Source organism: Diceros bicornis, chromosome 2, assembly GCF_020826845.1.
Source record: "Diceros bicornis minor isolate mBicDic1 chromosome 2, mDicBic1.mat.cur, whole genome shotgun sequence".
NCBI lineage: Eukaryota > Metazoa > Chordata > Mammalia > Perissodactyla > Rhinocerotidae > Diceros > Diceros bicornis.
This window is the reverse complement of record NC_080741.1, coordinates 22550231-22572472: the sequence shown is the minus strand read 5'-3', so window position 1 is coordinate 22572472 and position 22242 is coordinate 22550231. Positions and strand designations below refer to the sequence as shown.

Genomic DNA, 22242 nt, shown 5'->3' with positions numbered 1-22242 from the left:
CACAGATGTTAGCTCAGGGACAATCTTCCTCCACAAAAAGAGGAGGATTGGCAATGGATGTTAGCTCAGAGCCAGTCTTCCTCACACACACACACACAAAAAAACACATAATAGAGCCCAGCCCCATGGCCAGGTGGTTAAAATTCCACGCACTCCGCTTCAGCAGTCCTGGTTCACAGGTTTGGATCTCGGGCACAGACCTACTCCACTCACCAGCCATGCTGCAGTGGTGTCCCACATACAAAAAAAAAATGGAGGAGGATTGGCATAGATGTTAGCTCAGGGCGAATCTTCCTCAGCAAAAACAAAAACAAAAAGATGATGATTCTGCTTGTCCGAAAAGTTTCCTTTTGATCTCTCGTAACTGAATTAGATTTGTGCATTCTTTAAAAAAATTTTTTTAGCTTATTGAGAATCCTTGTCTCCTCGTCTAAAGACTCTGGAAGACTGAAAAGCAATCAGGACAAAGTGCTCTTATAAGAGCTCCCAAGTATCTAAATTTAAGTTCTGTAACTTTTCTTTTCTCACTTTCAGTCTTTTTGACCCTACACACAAAAGGAAGACATTGTTATCACTTTAGTTCAAGTCCAACAAGCATGTATTATGTGTCCAACAAGAGTCAAATACCGTGCTAGGAACTCTGACCAAAATGATGGACAAATTTGTTTAGTCTGGTGGAGGAAACGTGTGTGACAATTTTAATACAGGGTGGTCCATGTTTGGGCAGAGCTACATACACAGTGCCCCAGAAGAGGGCACTTAGCCCAGCCTGGGGGTTTGGGAGGACTCTCTGGAGAGGTAATGCACGAACTGAGTCTTGCATGATGGGTAAGAACAAGCTGGTGAAAGGAGAGAAGGGCATTCTGGACAGAGGGAACAGCATGGCAAAAGCAGAGACAAGAAAAAGAGTGTTGTACTCGGGACTACAAATAGTTTGGTGTTAAGAGATGGTGCACTGAGTGGCGGAAGGTGAGTCTGGAGGGTGGAGGCCAGGTCAGAAAGGGCCTACTAGGCAGGCTGTGTCAGGAGCCAGGCATTATTCCAAAGGTGATGGGAAGCCATGGGAGGGATTCCAGCAAGGGAGCACTTGAGCTGATTGCTTGGGTTCTGGGGTGGATTGATGGTGCTTAAAGGAGTGAATCTGAGGTTCAAGGGAAGAGTCAAGCCTAGAGAAACACCTGGAAATTATGAGAACATAGATGGATTATCACTTCACAAATATGTATTTTAAGGGTCACTGAATGCAAGGCATGTTCCCATAGAAATTTTGGAAAAATAATTGTTATTTACATATTCAGGTCTATTTAGCGTTCTACTTGGCAAATGTATCAAAAGGCACAGTTGTTTGCTTTGCTGGAATTGTTTTTTAAATGTCTCTGCCCTTCCAGAAACCAGAGAGTACCTATCCAACTCTGTCTGAGTCTATGCTGACATAATATGCAGTGAAGACAATATTTTGCAATATTATGATTTGTGGGTGACTCATCAAGGTCATCCAAGCTAAGAGGTCAGAAAATAAGTGGGACAAGGACCTAGAAGTGTTCTTGGTACATAATAGATATTAAAGAAATGTTTATAGTGTTTTTAATTTGGAAAGTGAACTTAAGAATCTAGAATTTGCTCTGGAAAGAGCATTATAATCTGAGATGCTAATAGTAAACATATCATTCAGAAACTTACCTTTGTGCTTTGCCAGCCTCCTAGAGGCCAGACATTGACATTTGTCAGACACAGGAAGGATTTCACTTTTCCAACTCAGCCCTCGTGGGTGTCAGCCAGATGCTGTTACCTTCTGTGGTTACTGACTGGACTAAAGGAGGAAAGGATTAAAACCAAAGGATTGGAGGATTTTCTCTGAGACACCTACCTTATAGGAAATCCTTGAGAAGATCCAGAGGCCCCTTGACACTATCATATAGTGGCTTCTCCCACTCAGGGGAAGCACATGGGTTAACAGGCTGTCACTGTTGTTTTAGTAAAACTCCCAAGCAACTTCCTGTATCATATACTCCCATATGACACACAATAAAGGAAGAAAATCATTATTAATCCCGTGGGAAGTTCCCCCCTCTCACTTTTATAAGCCGTGCTTACTTGTTTTTTGTTTCTTTTAGAAAGCAAATAGAAACCTGCCTCTCAGAGAAAGGAATAAAGGAAGAGTTTTATTGATGGTACTTTGGGCTACAATTTTTCCAGAAGGTGTGTGATAAAAGAGATCAAAACACCTTTGCTTCTTAGAATGTTTGACCAACTCTAGTAGTAGAGGGTGAGATCCAATGACAGGCACCCTTATGCCTTCCCCATACCCCAGACTGAGGAAACTGACCTGGTTCTGGGGAAACTGAAGATTCTTAGCTTTGGACAGAGGGCAGGAGCTGAATGGATAATATCTAGGAGTTGTGAGCACAAGATTTTATAGGTCTCTGTCTTAGTCACCTGCCATTTTCATCTCATAATGATAAACAGCAACAATAACAACAAAAAAGCACAGAGCCCAGTCTTGCCTGAGAGAGGAGTCATCCCCCAAATGCAGACACTGTGACTGGCCATCCATCAGTCGACCGCTCATCTTCATGACTCGAGGAACCCCCATTAGGTCCTAGATGGCAGTGTGCTCAGCCCGTTCCCCATTTGCTGCGGTACCTTCCTAGTCACTTTCCCGGCCTCCAGTGCTGCCAAAGGTAACCATGTGACATTGTTCTGGCCAATGAGATAGAAGAGTAAGTCTGCCGGGGGGCTTCTGGGAAAGATCTTGCTTTCTCAGTAGAGACAAAGATGTTAGAAGAGCACTTCCCTCTGCTGACTCTCTTCCTTCCTATTTGGGATACTGGGGTGAGGATATAATGTTTGGTGTTGTGGTGGCCATCTTGTAACCATGAAGAGATAGATATGAGAATCAAAAGCCAACAGGGATGGTGAATGGAAGATTAAAAGAAACCTGGGTCATAGATTATGTCTGTGAGTCATTGCATCATATATGAACTACCTATCTTCAGATTGGGCATGTGGGGTAACTAAAGGTCTTTATTTCTGCAGCCCCTGGAAATTGGTTATTCTGTGACTTGCACCTAAACTCATCCAAACTGATGCATCTAATTTTGGTAGATCTTAAAACAACTTGGCCCTTATTCTCACCCATTCCCATTTGGAAGGTCACTGTTTTACTTTATTTCTTCACTCACAAACACCGGGAGGCAATAAAATGTAAAGGTTAAAAGTGATGGCCTTAGGGCCAGCCCCCATGGCGTAGTGGTTATGTTCAGCTCTCTCCACTTCAGCACCCTGGGTTCAGTTCCCAGGTGAGGACCTACACCACTCATCTGTCAGCAGCCATGCTGTGGCGGCTGCTCATGTACAAAACGAGGAAGATAAGCAGCAGATGTTAGCTCAGGGTGAATCTTCCTCAGTGAAAAAAAAATGTGAAGGCCTTAGAACCAGATGGACCTGGGTTTGTGATCCAGCTGCATCACTTTCTAGTTGTAAGGCCTTGGGGAAATTACTTTATCTACTTAAGCCTCACTTTTCTCAACTATAGAATGGAATAATACAAAATATAAATAATAATGGTACTGACTTTGTTGGCCTATTGTGAATATAAGAAGAAATACTGTGGGTAAAGAACTTAGCATAGACTTAACACTTGTGGGTGTTATTACTGTAATTTCTGATGATGGGTACACATGTTAGTTCAAAGAGGTCTTATTGTCTATTGCCCAATTAGTGTCCAAAATTTTTTCTGCTTCATTTTTCTCCCAACTCTTGAAATTTCATTTTTCCATATCCCAAATCCTGGCTTTTTCTCTTCCATGATAGAATCCATGGAGTCATGCATCCAGCCCTGTGGTAAGTGCTAAGAAGGAAACAAGGAAGTATGGACCATGGCTCTTTGCTAAAAAAGCCTATCACTCAGTCTGGAATATAATTCCCCCATGAGCCATATTGAAAAACACTGTAGGACAAGAACTATCTTAAGGCAACATATATTGTGTTTCCATCTGGGTCCCAACTGTTGGGCTAGGGCCAGCTGAGTAGGGAAGCTATGCAAGGAAGTAGCAGATGGGTTGGAGGAGGGTGCTGAGACCTGATCAGCTGGGAAGGTCATTGCCCAAACCAATCTGTGAGGGGATGTCATTGTCCGAGGCGCAGAGCTGGGAGACAGTGGTAGCTCCATCACCAGGCAAACCAACCTACCACCTAGGGCTATGTGCAAGGGCCTCCTGTGGAGAGTGGTCAATGATATTCTCAAAGAGTTGACTGAAGAAGAATATAACATTCCCAATGAAAAGTAAGAACAGGGGCTTTTCATCCTTCATTACATTAAGCATCTGACCAACATGAGGAAAAAATGAGATTTCTCCAAAATAGAAGTCAATAGGCCTCAACTGTGTCTTCCACCAGGGTATCTGAAGCTATGGAACTGCCTGTCCCTTGTGCATGGTGAAGGCTCACTGGACAATGACAAGTGGAGTCAGCAGTGCGGTGAGTAGAGCAATAGGATGCAGAGTAGAGATGGGTTGGACAACCTTCATGCTGTCTGCGAGTGTGGGGAGGAGGAGGTGCCTCAGGCTGTTCATTTTATCTGGAGCCGGCCTTGGACATGCCAACACTGACACTTGAAGGGGCGTGATGGGCTGGCAGCCCCATACATAGATTATAACAGGCAGGAAGCACCCCTGGGTCTGGCCTTTAAACATGGTTTATGGGCCCATGTTGTCTTAGGAGCACTAGGAGTGAGGTTTGTTGGCCTGGTACAGCCCTGGCCTCAAGTCCTCCTGTTGGAAGTCCCTTTACTTGGCTTGACTCCTTCTGTTTGTGTTTTGAAGTCTTGCAAACTTGATGCCAGGAATCAGAGTTTATATAAATACACAGGGGTTATTGCTCTTGCCCCATGCAAGAGTTTGCATCTGCTTGGCCTTATATCCCAATGGCAAGAGAATTGTGCCAGGGGTGGAGGAGTGTGTGCATTGTCCTTTGCGAGTGTCTTCACCACAATAACATAAAGACTAGAGAGTCAGATTTTATCTGTTAGCACAATTGAATCCCATGGTTTTGGCTAAAATGCTGGGAGTTTCTCTGCTTCTCAGCAGCCTTCCCTTCCATGTTGACGTTCTTATTGCAGCCTGTGGTCTCCTAAAGAAAGCTTGTTCTGCCCGACCTCTGGTAACAGTGAAGGCCTGCGGAATCAGTATGTCTGCCAGATAAAGAAGGCTCTGGGCTACAGGGTCAATGTTTTATATTTTGATTTTAAAAAATTATTTGTTTGTTTCTTCCTATCTCTTTCTAAAAAGAATTGGAGCCTGCTTACAATAAGAACATATGCTATATATCGTTCCTCTCTTTTTACGTTGTTTTTTTGTTATTTATAGTACAGAAACACTTTATTTTTATATTTTTCAAGCTTATAATTTCTTTGGTAATATTTCTCTGTTTGCTTTTAAAGAATCTGTAATTTGTCTCCTTCTGCAGCTGGGCCAAGGACTCTAGACCAGAGGGTGGAAACTATGACTATGGGCCAAATCTGGCCAGCCACTTGTTTTTGTAAATAAAGTTTCATTGGAACACAGCCGTGCTCATTTATTGATTGTTGTCCATGCCTGCTTTTGTGCTACAATGGCAGAGCTGAGTAGTTGTGACAAAGACCATAGGGCCCACAAAGCCAAACATAGTTACCATCTAGCCCTTTCTAGAAAGTTTGCTGGTCCCTACTCTAGTCCATAGTGTAACATAATTTTAAAATATTACCTTACCTAAGTGGATTTATCTTGATTGGCACTATGTGGTGGTGCATAGCAAGAATTTGTGTTAATTTTTCTCTATACCAATGTCACCCCACTTCCACCAAGCGCCCAGTCTCACTGCTATCTACGCAACCTGCAAAGGCTACTCTTTCCCCTCTCTGTCCCCGCCAGGGAGCTCAGCCCTGTTCCTTGATTCCCATTCTCCAACACAGTGCACAAGTCAGTGTGGAAGTCTTGGCTAAAAGTTTGGGTTGATGGAAACAAGGCAAACAACTTTATACAGAAGACTAAACTCCTAACTCTGAAAATGCCTCTGGCGACCCCTCCTGCTCCCACTAGGAATACCTCCTTGGTCATCCTGCTCTTTAGGTCTTCACCCTGTTGTTTGGCCCATGTCTTCCTCATTACCCACCTCATATCTGAATTCCCATCACTTTATCATGGAGAGCAATCATGCTCTCCACTCCTAACTTACATAGTATATCTGTGCATCCTCTAACACTGCTATGTACCAGTTATTGAAAAATAACTGGAATATGAGAGGGAATGTTTTTGTGATACAGAAGGAACTTTGCTTCCCTAGGCTTCAGGTTTCTACAAGAAGGGACATTAATTAATGGCACACTTGTGGTGTCTCTCTACCTCTCATTCATTCCTCCCCAGGGAGGAGGAACGTCTAATATTACTGATAGGCTTGGGATAAGGACTGAACACGTTGCCCATTCCTCAATCTCTTTCTTCTGGGACATAGCTGCCCTGAAGCCCACACTTTGGTCTTGCAGTTTGGTGGAATAAGTTCAACTCAGGGGAGTAGGGGTATCTGGTGCATGGGATGGGACTAGAGATAAATAAAGAGTGGAACTTGATGAGCAGAATAACTCTCACAGATGGAAGCTTTTGGTGGGCCAGGCCATCTGTCTTAGAGTGAATTTCCCCATTAGGAGACACTGAGATAAGAATTTGAGTACAAGTGTTTATCTGGAAGGTGAGCTTAGGAGGCACCAGTAGGGGGCTGGGGATGGGAATGTAGCCAGTGAAAGATGCATTATCAAGCCAGCTACCACTGTAGGCAATTAGACCTTAATCTCACAGTAAACTCTGGGAAATGTTGTAGAACTGGTACCTCAGAGTTATCCTCCCAGAGAGGTGAGGAAGCTGAGGTATTTATACTCCAACTCTTCTCAGTCGTCAATTGAGGGCTGCTCCTGGGGGGTGACTTCCAAGGCATGACTGGCCTGCCCCACATCATGAAGCAGTCTTCTTTGGCTTTGGGAGAAACCCTCAGGCATATAAATGCAAATACTGACAGTTGGAAGTTCTTGAGGAGCACACTGAAGCCATAAGACCAGAGAGAGGTGGGTGGGGTCAGAATACTCTGTCACAAACTCTGGTGTTTGTAGGTGAGTTTGGCATCTCTTTGTTAGTTAATTGTACTTTAACTTTACTGCAAGATTTAACTTAAGGATTGAGAGACTCAAATTTTGAACTTTGGCAGGATTTGTTTTCTGATCAACTAATCTCATGTTTGGCTCTTAGATGTGGCTAATTTCAGAGGCCACAGGTCCTAGCCCATCTCCAGAGGGTGCCCTATGGCTGCCTCTATGTAGATCCTCTATATAGGGCTACCTACCTGCCAGAATCCCAACCACCTCCTCATGACAAGGGCCATATTCTCACCACGACCCGCAGCACCTCTAGTAGCCCACATCCATATTAAATGGCATTTCTGCTCCTTCATACTATGGATGCTTCTAAGAGAGGAGCTAAGGCTGAGAAGAGCTGAAAATTTGAGCAATTAATTAATTTACTCAGTGCTCTAGAAATTCTTTGGAGAAACTGACACTCTTCACTGCATCAAGATTGGTCAGTGGGACTTGGTGAGGGAGGAGCATAGAGGGCTGGAGAGCGAAAAAAGAAGAGTGAGATAAAAGATGCCACAAGATCACGGGTGCTGGAAAAGCAGCTTTGCTCAGAGATGAGAAGAAGAGGGAAGCTGAAGGCAAGACAACGAAAGCGAGGAGAACGCAACATGACCACAGAACAAGCAGCAAAAACAACAAAAAAGGTAAAGAACTCCACTGGTCAAAAGAGTAGAACTAGTAGACGGAATGAGAAAGAGGAAGAGAGCTGAGGGAAGAGAGGAAAATGAATTAAAAATGGCTGTATTACATTGAACAAGAGGTGATGTCCTATAAAATATAGGATCAAACCATCCTACTATGTGTATTCAAAAAGAGATCAGTGAGAAGCAAAGGAGGATAGTCCAAGATCTGGTCCAGTGAGGGCTCTCCTAGTTCCAAGTAACAATAGAAAGCTATTGGAATAGTTTAAACATTTGCTCTTCAGAGAGTGATCTGCAGATCAGCATTCCTGGGAGCTCAGTGGGAATGCAGAATCGCAGGCCCCACCCCAGACCTACCGAATCAAAATCTGCATCTTAACACAATCCCCAGTGATTTGTGAGCCCAGTAATATATGAGGAGCACTGGATTAAACAAAACATTAGAGGATGTCTCATCTACTCTGAGGACAGGTATCTAGCAAGACCTCAGGAACAAACTGAAATTATCTACCTCCTGCCTCTGCTCCTATTTGTGTTTTTGCCTCCTACTCCTCCTCCACTCCTTCATTCTCTCTCTCCAGACTGGATTTATTTGCTTTTAGGGCCATATAAAGAAAACAAGGCTGCTGAGAGCTCATACATTTGCACATTATCTCTTACGCCTCTTGTAGAAAAACTGTTTTTCTTGGTCTCAGTAACAAAATTACGGGAGAATGTGCTTATTGAGCCAACTTGGGTCAGATGTCCTCCCTGGAGCCAATCAGCTGGGGGAAGGGAGTGGGATCCTGTGGTGGGAACAAGGCAGCTCCCACTGTGGCCGTATGACTAGAGTTGAAGAATCGCACTGGCTGGATAATCCAATGGCTGCCCAGCTCCCACACGACAGATACTTCTCCAACCTCTGAACAGGGTCAGCATTGGTGCATCTGGGCAAGTTATGACTTTAAAGACAGCTACTCAGGCTCTCCTGGAGCTTATTTAAACAAAACAGTAAGCAATGCCACCCTTGTCCTGGGCCTAAAGGAGAGTGATCAGCAGTGCCTTCATGAGGGTCTCTCAATAAAGGGTGTGCTACCCTCTGGTCACACTTTACTGAAAACTTAAAAGGCTTTCATAAGCCCAAGCTGCAGCAGAATTGACCCTGTCGTCTTCCTGAGAGAGAGAGGACTGTACCATTTTAGCATTTGTATTGGGTTCTGGAATGTCAGTTGACTGTGAGTTAGCTGAACAGTTTGGGTGTTGTTGGGAAACTTTAATATTCAAACATGAATCTGATATGTTTGGGCTGAGCTTGCAAACTATCACCCTAGGGGTGAAGTGAGCGTGATGATTCTATTTTTAAGCCAATAAATTCAGGCAAGCTGCTTATATGTTGAGATAGCATAGTGTATTGGTATTATGTATTGGTATTATCGCCCTTGGTGATGAGAAAACATAAACATCCCAGACCTGTGGAAAGAACTCCCACGGTAAAGATCCTCACAATATTGAAACAATGCTAAGGACACACTTCCACATCCAAAGAGCACATTCGTGCAAGAAGGGGTTGAAAATGTAAGGAGATTAGAGATTGGAGGGACTCATTAATATAGAAGTAGCAGACGGTTCTAGAATCCTGGAAATATCACCTCCTTGGCTATTGTGCTTAACATAATCATTTGAAATATGCCTAAATCAAGGTGTTTGAATAATCAGGGCAGGACTTGTAGGTGCTTTGGGCTTTGGCCAAAAAGAATCACAAACAAATTGCATATTTAAAAGAGGTTTTACAGAACAAGCATAAATAGTGTGTATAATATATAGAATTGTCCAGATTTGGTGACTGGACACAGATCACTTGGTGTCCAACTGACTTTTCCACGGCCTTTCAGTAGAAAATGGGACCCCCTCAAGATGAGAACAATAACATGACCTCTAATAATGTCAAATTCTAGTGCAGTGACAGCACCATCATCACGGACCTGCGGGACTTGTTGATGTCCATGGGAGGTGGAATTCTGAGTTGGCCAGTGGGATCTACGGCATTGAGACCAAAGAGGAAATAGATCAGGGCCCCTCCAGGGATGACATCTGCTTTTACTGTTGTGAAATAGCATAAAGAGTGTTGGATTCTAGATTGCTGGCTGAAAACTTCTCTCTATCCCCCCAGAGGGCTATTTAATGGTGATGGCAAACTTGTTGGGGGTGATGATGGAATTTAATCTTGAAACTCAAACAATAAATTCCTATCATAAAATTCAAGTGGACAAGTGAAGATCGAACTCTTGGGAATCAAATCTTCCAACTGCCACATTTCTCTTCTTTTAAATTGGTCATTGTGGATAAAATCAAAGTGGAGTTCATAGAGAAGGAAATTTGAATACTCAGTTACACTATGAGGAAAAGGTTGAATTTTGTTTAGAACTAAATGGAGGCATCTGTTTTGTTTAAATTAAGGGTCTGTAAGTACCAGCCAGGGACCGAGTTGACAGCCATTTCTGTAATAAAGTAATAAATCACGGGGATGGTTAAGGAAGCAAGAAACACTACATTCTTGCTTTGTTCAACCAATTAAGCAATAAGCCATCTGGGTCCTTTTGTTAATTACTGTCAAACATAACTTATACAACTGAATTCAGCCTTTTATTTAATTATATTAATTTATTCCAGCAACTTCAAACACCCACAATGGCAATAATAAAGTTCATTAAAAAAAAATAGAGGTCTTGTTTAATTTTTCTTTTTCAACCATTAATGCCTTTTACAAGGTTGCCATCTGAGAATTTTTAGTTCCATCTCAGCTACAGGATGTTAGGGGAATTTGTTTTAAATATAGACAAGTCTAAAGGAAGAAGATTGTGGCTAAAATCTCTTCTCTCAATGGGATGATGAATCTATCTAGATCAGTGCTATCCAATAGAACCATTTGCAATGATGGAATGTTCTATGTCTGTGCTTTCCAATACAACAGCCACTAGCCACAGGTGGCTATTGAGCACTTGAACTGTGGCCAGTACAACTGAGGAACTGAGTTTTAAATTTTCTTTAATTTTAATGCATTTACTTTTAGCCACACATGGCTACTGGCTACTAGCACAGATCTAGAGTGTGGTCTCAGGAAGGAAAAAAGCAGTGGGCCATTGACAAGCAAGTGGAGAAGGAATACATAAGTATGTTAGGTAGTGTTTGGAAGCCCTCACTTTCTACTTAGTTCTTCTCATTTGGAACACACTGTGTTCTGAGCCACCCCAAAGGAGATCAGAATTTTTGAAGGGAGGTTTCTAAGCTGACCCTGTGGAAAGTGAACTCCATTTGGAAGAGAAATAGGCATGAATGGTCTCTTCTTAATAGCAGAACCAACCCCACTCAGCATCTCTTATGGCCAAACTATTTAGGCCAGGTCACAGCAGTCACAGCTAGGAGAGTCATTCAGCTCTCGTTAGTATTGGCTCTGCTCTGGTGGAGGTGTATTCTCCCACGGTTGTGAATGTTCAACCTGTGGGCACATTTAGGGGTCTCAGACAGTTCCTACAGGCTCAGAGATGGCCCTGGGAGCTCTCATGGACATTAACACCTATCTCTGGTTCCCCTCACAAGAATTTTGGCTCCGACACTGGCATTTCCCTTCCAGGGAGGTTTGCCTCTTTGCGACGGTTGCTATTTCTGATCCAGCTGATGCAAACCCTGTAACAGGGCATCAGAAGAGTTTCTCAACTGTATACACTTTTGTTAATGGGAATGCTCAGTCTGAGTGACCCTTCCAACACCAGTGACTGAAGAGAAATATATTGCATGAGAATCTGGTTGTGGTTAACCAAGCTAGAGAAGGGCTAGGGCAGGGTGAATGGAGGTAGAAAGTTCTTATTAACATGAAATTCTTTTTAACATGAAAACATCTTATGCCAGGTCTGCTGACTCTTTTCAGCTGCTGGCTGATCTGGAGAATTGGGCTAAAGCTCTCTTCCATCTTCCCTTCAACCCTACTCTTCTCTCAGAAGCCTCCTTTTCTTCTTCTGAGCTATGGCTCAATCAATGAACATGAAATTTTTCCTAATAAGCCTAACCCAAAGTTTTTGGGATGTCAGGCCTCTATACCCTCTTTACACTTCAATTTTCATGGTTGGGTATGCAGACAATCCAAGGTAAGGCCATTGGAAATAAACTGATAGATTGGATTTATGTATCCTGAAGGCACTGCCATAGAATATCCAGGCCTCTTAGTCAGAGATTAAAGCAACTATTAAGTGGTCAATGGAAAAAAATGAAGAATCTTCTGTGCTATATAATGATCATCTACCAGTGATGAAGACAATGAGACAATGAATCCATTTTTTTTCTTTTTCTAAAACAGCCAGCAGTCACTGAAATAAGATGTGAGAAGGAGAGACTTTTCTATATTCGTTCATGGAGCTTTCTTCTCTACTATCACCAGGAGCACAAACACAACAGGGTCCACTTCATGAAATATACATGCTCTTTTAGTTCCCTTGGGGTTGAACCGCCATGGCCAAACTTCGCTTTTCCTCCTGATGCTGTCATTCATCGTTCATCCACAGTGTTGACTTTGTCAAATTGCCACAGCTGGCTGGCTTTTCCGTCACACTGGCGCAAGTACAAATCTTTATTGTTTTCCTGCACCATGGCTTCCATGCATTTCCCAGAAAGAACGTGGACAATCATTCCATTCTGGAAAGAGAGAAGAAAACGAAAAAAAGAAAACCAGTCAGACCCCAGCAATTAGTCAGCAAAGAATTATATTTCTAAGATTTGTGCTAATCATTAAACGAATAATAGAGGTGATGTGAACTGGCCTGGTAAGTAGTATTTTGGTTAATATAAAATATAATTTAGGTCATCCTAAAACTTAGGTATCATTCAGAGCCTCGGGGTCGTTAATTCAATTATCTTTATTGTGGTTGTGTAGTTGTGCCATCTTTTAGAGAGTTCTGACAAGGAGAATGCTAGTGTATAGAGCATATTCAGTCTTTATACTACATTGGTGACAGTCATTGTTATTGCTGTACTTGTAAAATTCTCCTTTTAAAAAGATTGAATTTAATTTCTGCCCTCTGTTAACCCAGCAATTTAGTACTATTGTCACCAGGTTGTAGTAGAGAGCAGAATCTCAAGGATCCACCAAAGGCGAAAGTCAGTCATGTTTGGAAGACTATTGCTGCTTCCTGCTCAAAATCTACCAGAATTAATATTGAATCTAGCCATCCCCTTTTCAAGAAAAAATAAATTTCTTTATGAAAAGTTAAACAACCTTAACCAACAATGCTGATAATGTCCACTTAGAGATATATTTCACATACCATAATATTCGCTCTTTTAAACTATACAACTCAGTGGTTTTTAGTATATATACAAAGTATGCACAACCATCACCACTATCTAATTTCAGACATTTTCATTACTGTAAAAAGAAACCCACTATCCATTAGCAGTCACTTTCTTCCTTCCTTTCAGCCACTGGGAATCACTAATCTACTTTCTGTGTTTATGGATTTATCTATTCTTGACATTTCATATAGATGGAATCATATAATATATGGCCTTTTGTGACTGGTTTCTTTCACTTTGCATAATATTTTCAAGGTTCATCCATGCTGTAGCATAAAATAGTACCTAACTTCTTTTTTTTCCCTTTCTTTTTTTAATAGTGGTAAAAATACAGAACATAAAACTTACCATCTTAACCATTTTTAAGTGTAAAATTTAGTTGTATTAAGTATATTCACATTGTTGTGAAACAGATCTCCAGAACTTTTTCATCTTTCAAAATTGAAACTCTATACCCATTAAACAACAACTTGCCGTTCTCCCCTCCCCTCAGCACCTGGTAACCACCATTCTACTTTCTGTTTGTATGAATTTGACTACTATAGATACCTCACGTAAGCGTAATCATACAGGATTTGTCTTTTCGTCACTGGCTTATTTCACTTCACACGGTGTCCTCAAAGTTCATTCATGTAGCAAATAAGAGGATTTCCTTCCTTTTTTTTTTTTTTTTAAATAATTTTATTTATTCATTTTTCCCCCAAAGCCCCAGTAGATAGTGGTATGTCATAGATGCACATCCTTCTATTTGCTGTATGTGGGACGCGGCCCCAGCATGGCCAGACAAGCGGTGCGTCAGTGCGCGGCCGGGATCCGAACCGGGGCCGCCAGCAGCGGAGCGCGCACACTTAATCGCTAAGCCACGGGGCTGGCCCAGGATTTCCTTCCTTTTTAAGGCTGAATAACATTCCATTGTATGTTTATGCCACATATTCTTTATTCATTCATCCATCATTGGACACTTGGGCTGCTTCCACCTCTTGGCTATTGTGAACAGAGCTGCTATGAACAGTACCTCATTCGTTTTATGGCTGAATGATAATACTTTTTTAAAGTCTTATTTTTTAATGCCTAGGAGATGCTGGGTATATCTTAGTCACCAACATGTTACATATTATTTTTAAATGCTGTTTCTAAAATGTATCTTATCCAGAGGACTTGCTTAGAATGATCCTTTATGATCATTCATAAAGGACCTTAACTTGGCTTCTAAGACATCTTTGAACATATGTGGGCCCCTGAGTCCTGGGTTCACTTGTTATCAAAGCTCCAAGAGCTGTGTTCTCAACTGTTTATTGCGAGTGCAGCTTAAGTTTCCCATTATGTGATGTTTTTCTTTCACAGCCTGCTTTAAGACTACCAATGCACAGAGTTCCGCTTAGTTATTTTACCCTCTTTATTCCCAAGCAAAAATTGAAGAAAAGAAATAAAAAAAGATGTGTGTACTTATTTGTTTGCATATTTATACCTCAACTCATTTCAGAAAAGATTTGAAGACACTTACTGTTGATACTGTCACCTTCTTATCCCAGTCCTGTATGGGGGACCCGCTCACCCTCCCCAAACACCTGCGTTCCTCATATTTCCCCTTTATTGATGCATAACCTCTGGAAAAGATCCAGAGCTTCTCTCTGGGGTCATAGGAATCAAAGTCTTACTAAAACGATGAAATGCTCACAGTGGAACTTGCAAAGGAAGAAGGAGATATCTATATCCACATCTCTTTCCGTGGCAGAGTGGGGGAGGGCTTTTCCATTGCTCCTAAAACTGCACCACTGAGGTGAATGACTGCTTCTGTAACATTCTCCGTGGTCCTCCTTGTGACCTTGAGCTAATAAACTTTAAAAAGAGGCCGCCTCCTCTCTCTGCCACAACCAAGGTCAGAGCTATTCAGAAACACGGCAAACTGGTACATTTCAAGATGCTGGTGGCCCAACTTTGCTGCAAGGTTGGCTTTACCTCCGCCCGAGGCCTTAGTGCCGTGTCATTAAGCTCAACGCAAAGGCACAGGCCTGTAAGGTAATACTTGACCTCTTGGAACAGCCTGGGACACAGTGCCAGGGACAGTGGCACTGTCAAGCCCTTCCTGAATGATTACTTACCTCCTGGAAGTCCCAGTGCTGCTGATGGATGGCAGGGCTTTCCTCCGTGCAGTTCTGAAGAATCACCTGCTCTTGCCTGACATCGAAGCACAGGTGCTGTGGGCTGCCAAAATGGATCTCCTTCCTGCCGGTGTGCTTCAGGTGCTGGAACAGAGACAATGGTTGTCAGCACAGCTAGGAGATGCTCCCCAATGCTGGAGATGAGGGAAAGAGAGCTCACAATAGGGCTGAGGTCTGGGGGTAATCTTCAGATTCTATGGGGTCAGCAGGACCATATCTCATAGTCAAGTCCACAAATATGATACTAGACTAGCCCTGACCTCCGAAATCTCCACATTCCAGCTGCTTTTGCATTCATGTTTGTATGTTCTGGCACGTTCCTCCATTATTCTGTTTACTGCATCATAGGTGAGGCCATGGAGAATGCTCTGTGTTTTGTGAGTGTACCGCTAGAAGGGCAGATGAGGAATACTTCTGGGGCCCAAGCTGATCTCTTTCTGGAGAGAGCTGACCTGGCCCTGTAACTAATTTTCCTGCTGTCTGTTGTGTCTGCTGACTCTCGCTCATGGTTATCTCTTCCTCAGTATTTTATAGGACTGGATCATGTGTGCCTTTGCAGGGGGCTTCACCTGTGGGGAGCCCGAGCAGCCTGGTTGGAGAGCACGTCCTGAAAAAACCACTTTCCATTTGTTCCTGCCAAGTGCAGCCTGAACTAGTTTTTATGTTAATTTTTTGGATGTGAGACACAGTCGGCTTCATGAGCATGTGATCTGTACAGTCGCATGGGGCCTCCTGCTTAGAAAGATTTAACCTTCTTGCTTTAATATAGTTGGTTTCGTGCTCTACTGTTACTGTCTTGAAATTCTTAAAATCGTTGAATTATAGGCCCCACATTTTCATTTTGCACTGAGCCCCACAAATTAGGTAGCCAGTCCTGCTTTAGGACTCCCAGACCACACAGTTCATATAAATTTGAACCTAAACCAACAATAGATGGTTAAAAATTTTCAGGGGAGAGTAATTTTCTCCCACGCAAAGACCCTGTAGAGACAGACAAGCTTCCTTATCATCTTCCTGTGGCAGTGGGTGGATTTCTCTAGTCAAATCTTTCATAGGTAGGTTACTCTTTGCAAGTCAAAGCCGGCTTTATGTGGGAGTCTCATTTCCAATGGTCATCTCTCGGGGGCTCAAGGTGGGCTCCCATCGCTTACTCTTGCATGGATCCAATGCCTCTGGATTCCTGAGGTTGACAGTAACTGTCCCCTTGCCCAAGGCAGTGTAACTTGGCCCATGCCCTATGGCTCTATTTTCAGTTGCCTCTTGATTTTTGGCCCCTAGAGATTTCCCTTTGCTCTAAACTCCGTGGGTACTTGATGAAAGACGGTATTTCTTCTTATTTTTTTATATGGCATAACTAGGTGCTTTTAGGGGAAGGGCTTTCAGCTTATCTAGCTCACAGTTTTGCTGGCTATGAAAGTCCTTGCTAATCCCCTCCTCCCCACTAAGAATCAAAAAACCCCAAAAAGCTAACATTCTGTTTGCATGAGGGAGACTGCATTATCCACAGTTGCAGATGAGGAAGCCAGGACTTGGAGAGGTTCAGAAGCCTGCCTGATATCACACAGCTAGAAAGCACTGAGTTGATTCCACCATGTTACACGGCTTCCTCACTTGGCACTTTACATTGATGTCCTCCTCCCCTGTGCCAGGTGTGAACGCCTGTTGGTGTGTTCTGGAAGATTGGTAAAGGGCAAAGCTGAAAAAGGCCAAATGGATCCTGAGCATCTGCTTCCCCATGTGTCCTCCATGCCCAGGGACTTCCCCCTGGATCCCAGGGCCTGCACTGCCAAGTGCAGCCTCGGCTGGTCCTCCTCAGTGCTGGACTCCAGATCCTGCAAGAGATGTTCTGGATTTTGCCCCCAGGCTCTTAGGGCCTCACCTGACTCATTTGATCAATATCTCCAGGAACTGACACTTTGTTGGTTGTGTTTAACAGAGGCCCTTGGGATATGATAGCTTAACACAAAGACCCCGTCACAGGCTGAAAGGAGAGAGATTTGGGGGCAGGCTAGACTTTCTAGGTTATCATCCAAGCTGTGAAAAGAAGTGGACCCACCAACCCTCAGCCAGCATCACTGAGGCTTCTCACCACCTGGGAAGTTATTCTGTAATGGAAATTTTGAAGAGAAGAAATACCCTAAGATATAAAGAGACCTCCCCGATGACCAAGGGGCCTGCATGGCTGCTGGAACGCCCCTGCTGCATCTAGGGCCTTCCCTTGACTTCTACCTTCTTCTCTCCTCAGACACTTGAGGCTGTTAAGTCTACCATTCCGGGGGGCTGCAGGAAGAGGCATGGTTCCACCCTTTGACTCTTTCCTTCAGCTCCTGGGGATTATGAGCCAGGGATTTTAGAGCCCCATGGACCCTAGGGGGCTTCAAGGGATCCATGAACCCCTTGATATTGTTAAAATTTTGTGTGATGTGCGTATATGTGTCTTTCTTGGGAAAGGGTCTTGAGAGTTCCTCAACTTCCTAAAGGAAACAAGTAATCTGTAATAAAAAGTCTGACTCCAGGGCTGATGTGTGACCTCTGAGCTTCAAGCCCCACGCCTTTGCCTTCTCCTCTTGTCCCACTTCTGGGCGAACTCATGAGAAAGCCCTGGTACTCCCTTTCCGGTGGAGGGAAGTTCAAACCAGGTAAGCCCCAACCTGAGCTTGGGAGCCCGCGCCGGCCCACCCCTGACCACACAGGAGCCAAAGCCATCGCTCTTTCTTGTTCTCTCAGGCCAGCTGCAGGCCTGCTTGGCAGCCTGCCCTGCTTTCCCCCAAAAAGTCTCATTAAGTGGACAATAATGCTTCTCATTCTCTCTTGCTGCATGTGTGGAGTCATCAGTCTCAATATCAGAACCCATTTTGGGTCAGGAGCTGATCCTGCCCCCATAGGGCAACCTCAAAATATCACCTAAAAGGGTTAAGAACTATGACCAGGGAATGGACAAGCTGCTAGACTGACCTATCCTTACTAGCCGTAGTGTTGATTTCAAATAGTCTATCCTGTGGGCCATATATACAGTGAACAGGAACTCTGACTCAAGAAGGGGCCTCCCCCTGTGGGCAGAGTGCTTGCTGGTCATGTTCAGCATCTCTCTTTGGCTGCCCTTTGGGCCATAAGCTTTTGTTGTCACCAGGCCAGCCCCATCTTTGTTGTGTACTGAGGGGTCCAGCCATGCTGCAGAATGGGGCCTCGGGCAAATGCGCGGAGTTGGTCTTCAGTGCTGTCTCTTGTTTCCTCCCCAAGCAAGTTATCAGAGCCCTCCTTTCTGGTGAGAGGATCCCACCAGCCCTGGCAGCCCAGTGGAGCTTAGGTGCTGTTTCCCTCCTCTCCCCAGGGGCATTTGTACTCTCTGCCTTCCTTCTGACTCTGGAGCGAAAGCCTTTCTCCCTGTGGAAGGAATTTCATAGACCAAATTGCTTTGTGCATGGGAAATGTTCTGAATGAGGCCAGTGCTCCAAACCTGGAGCCAATGACTCCACTTGTGTGTAAGCCCTCCTCTGGCAAGAGGAGCAGATGGTCCCCTGGAGCCATGAGCCATGAGCCTTGCTGCTCCAAATTCAGCCCTTCCTCTCCACTTAACACACACACACACACACACACACACACACTCACGTACACACACACAGACATAGACAGACACACACATACGCCAAGCTCCTGTGGTGCCCTAAAGTTTCCACTCTGGGAGCTTCAGCTCCCATAGACCCCCATTAAATACCTGAAAGTCACAACACATCTACTGGGACGGGACTCAGCATCAGAGGACTTGAGACTTAAAGAGTATATCCCATTGCGTGGTCTGAGGCACCCCTGCATGGGGAACATTTCCTGGACTCCCCTTGCTTCCTCAGTGCTTCTGTATCTACAGTGCCCACTTGGGCAACCCACTTTCCATCTCTGGTTCTACTTGGCTGATGATCTCTGGCTGGTCCAGATGTTTCAAAATGGTGCCCTGGTGGAAATCCGCCTGCAAAGAGGTTTTCTTTGGTCTCTAATTATAGTTTTTTAAATTTAAATAGGGAGCTTTCCATAAACTGGATTTCCAGGGTTTTTTAAAATTTTGGATGATCTCATAATATTCGATTTACTTTTATACAAACAAAAAACACTTTGCTGGGGCTGGGCAGGTGCAACTGTCCTCTCAGATGGGGCGTGTGCTCCTCAGGCACAGCAGCCTCCATCCAGCTCACTGTGCTCATTTCCTTTACCTGCCTGAACCCTGGAGACACCTGTGTCACAACTTCTGGGCAGCTACTCTCTGAGCCTCAGTCTCCTCATCTGTCAGATGAAGGCGTGGGCTAAACAGCCTCTCCACTTCCCTCAGGCTCAGATGCTCATATTCTCTGATGACGTCTGTGTCTGCACTTGCAGCTAGGATGGGGTGGGCAGAGCTGGGATGTGTCATCAGAGTGGGGGACCGTGGGCAGTCAAGGGACATGGGACCGCTGAAAGGAGATGCCCCACACGGAAGTGAGGGGCATCCCAGGAAAGATCGCTCTCAGGTCTTCCCTGGGCTGTAACCCTGAGAACTCTGACCACCCACCTGTTGCTGCCGGCTGTCACTGCAAGGAGCCAGCATCATGGCACAGCCCAGGATGTCCCCTTCTGCCTGGCAGTCTGCACAGAAGCCAAGTCCAGTGTTGTGGAGCTGAAAGTGGACACCCACACAGCAGTGAATCCCACCCTCCACTGTAAAGATGCTGTTGTCCTTCCCTCTCTGGAGTGTGGCTCAGGGTGCCAGGTTCAGGCCACAAAAATGAGTGAGGTCAAGCTGAAGGCACTGATCCTAAGGGACAGAACTGAAGGAGGCAGTCTGTACTTGTCGTGATGAAGGGCCCTGGGACAGGTTATGGGGCAATCCGGTCACCTCCCTCAGGGCGGGCATGGCAGCCTCCTAGGCCCCGCTGAGCTTGGGACAGGTTGGCCAGGGTCAGGGAACAGCATCTGAACACCCAGTTTCTGCCTGGCGAAGCTGCCCACCCCCTCCCCTTCCTCCTCATCTTCTCTGGGTCATGCCTTGCCTTTCCAGAGAACCTGGGCCTGCATTCAGATGGGTACAGCTCAGGGTAGATGTTGGCCAGAAACCAGTGGAACATCCGACAACCCAGTCTCCTTTGCAGCTGCAAGCGTTCTGTGCAGTCCGGCTTCTCAGCCTGGAAGAGGAGAAAGGCACAGGCAGTGAGTTGGAGCAAGGCTGCTTTATGCCAGAATTCATGTGGTGAGGGTAGGGGTGGGATAGAGGCGTCTGGGAAGAAGCTGAAGGATTGGGACAGAATGAGGGGACCAACACCACAGTTCCCCAGGGCTATAGACAGGGGGGAAGGTAATGTGTTGGGAGAAAAGGGTTTGGAAGGGACAGAGCAGGATGAGTCTTCCCTAGAGAGAGTTATGGAACCAGCAACATGGTAGCTGACGTCACTCCCTTCCCACAACCCTCACATCTTCAGTCTACAAAGACCGTGATATCTGTGCTTTGATGGCTTTTCTGTGGAAACTGGCGCAATGGTGGGCTTTGCACCTAGGCTGGTGTGGTGCAACACCATGATTGGCCTTATGGAGGCAGTAACTGAGTCAAGGGCAACTGAGATGAAGTAAGCCAGGAAATTGGGGGGTGGAGGTGGGGACAAGGCAAGTTTACCTTTCTTCCCCTCTAGGTGCCCAATTTCCTCTATTAACAAACCATTCCTTTGGGCTACACTATCCCCTTTCCTTGATAGTCTCCTTTATAATACAATATATGGGATAGATATCAAGGTAAGTCCTTAACACTTTAGTATAAATTTATGTGTTTAGTTGTATTAATAAGATACAAAGAACCCTACCCATAAATTTTGTACTAAATCCTGGAAATTTTTAGGGAAGAAAGAGGTGCTGAGAAGGGGTTGGAAGGACCAAAAACAAAGAAAGAGAGATAATTATTTCCTGGGATGATGGGGAGAGGAAAAGAGAGGGGCCTGGAATAGGAAGTTCATGTCAGAGTGATGGCCTCTAGTTTGGCAATTAGACACTGGCCCAACAGACTGTGTGACGTGAGTTTGGTTTGATTCTGCTTTTCCCCTCTGTTAGTCCTCAGATGAAAATATTAGGAAGAGTAGGGTCTGAGTCTGCCATACTGAAATGCTCTCTACATGCTTCTCAAAGTGTGATCCCCTGAGCACCTGGCTCAGAAATGCCCAAGGAACTTGTTAAAATGCAGATTCCTGGGCCCTATCCCACAGACTATGATTCAGTAAGTTGGGGTGGGGATCCTGGAATCTTCATTTTAACCATTTCCCCTGATGAATCTATCCACAGAAACTTTGAGAACAACTCCAAGGCAGAATTTTTTTGTTTATTCAGCATATTTACCCACCATTAAACCAAAGAGATGGCTCACTCTTTCCTCTAAGAAAATTAGTATAAGTTTTTTGATAGTTTCTTGGCATTCTTAGTGTTCATTTGAGACCTCCCCAGCCACTCTCCAGGTCTGAACTTTGCTACCAAAGCAGAAACATTCCTTCATGCACGTTCCATCACCTTCACCTTTAGCAGTGATGAGACAAACTGGCAAGTCTACCCAGCCCTTGTTTGACCTCAGATGACAATGAACTTTCCCTTCTGTACAACCATGCCTGAGAGAGGAGAGAACAAGAGAACATCAACGCCTCCAGCAGTGAAACCCTGGCCTTGTCTTCTGGGTGCCCAGCATTTCTGTATCTCAAAATCCATGTGAGGGTTTTGGGGGTGGGGCAAGAAGGGGGATGGAAGGATAGAAATTATTAGAGTAAAATTAACTTTTAGCTATTTAAATTTAAAGTAAATGCATGCTATCAAACACCTTCAGAGAGGCAGTGATGTTGTTAAATCTTGACATCAAAGTAAGCAATAGGACATTTCCCAAAACATGAAGTAACGAGAATGTTCAAAAGGAAAAAAGAGGTCAGAAAAAAATGGTCGTCTCATTTACCAGTAGGAGGTGCCC

General features: G+C 44.4%; 1 protein-coding gene across 2 annotated transcripts in view; it reads right to left on the bottom strand.

Moving 5' to 3' along the window:
* Positions 1-8889: 8889 nt before the first annotated feature.
* Positions 8890-22242, bottom strand: part of GALNT15 (polypeptide N-acetylgalactosaminyltransferase 15) — a 47494-nt gene continuing 34141 nt past the window's right edge. The window contains exons 7-10 of one of the 2 annotated variants that reach the window (XM_058549148.1): positions 20303-20434; positions 19825-19929; positions 15225-15368; positions 8890-8952 (exon numbers count right to left, since the gene is read on the bottom strand). In XM_058549148.1, coding sequence (XP_058405131.1) covers positions 8890-8952; positions 15225-15368; positions 19825-19929; positions 20303-20434 — 444 coding nt within the window. Of the gene's footprint in view, positions 8953-12318; positions 12466-15224; positions 15369-19824; positions 19930-20302; positions 20435-22242 lie in introns of those variants that run through there. The other variant, XM_058549137.1, reaches the window with a different exon arrangement.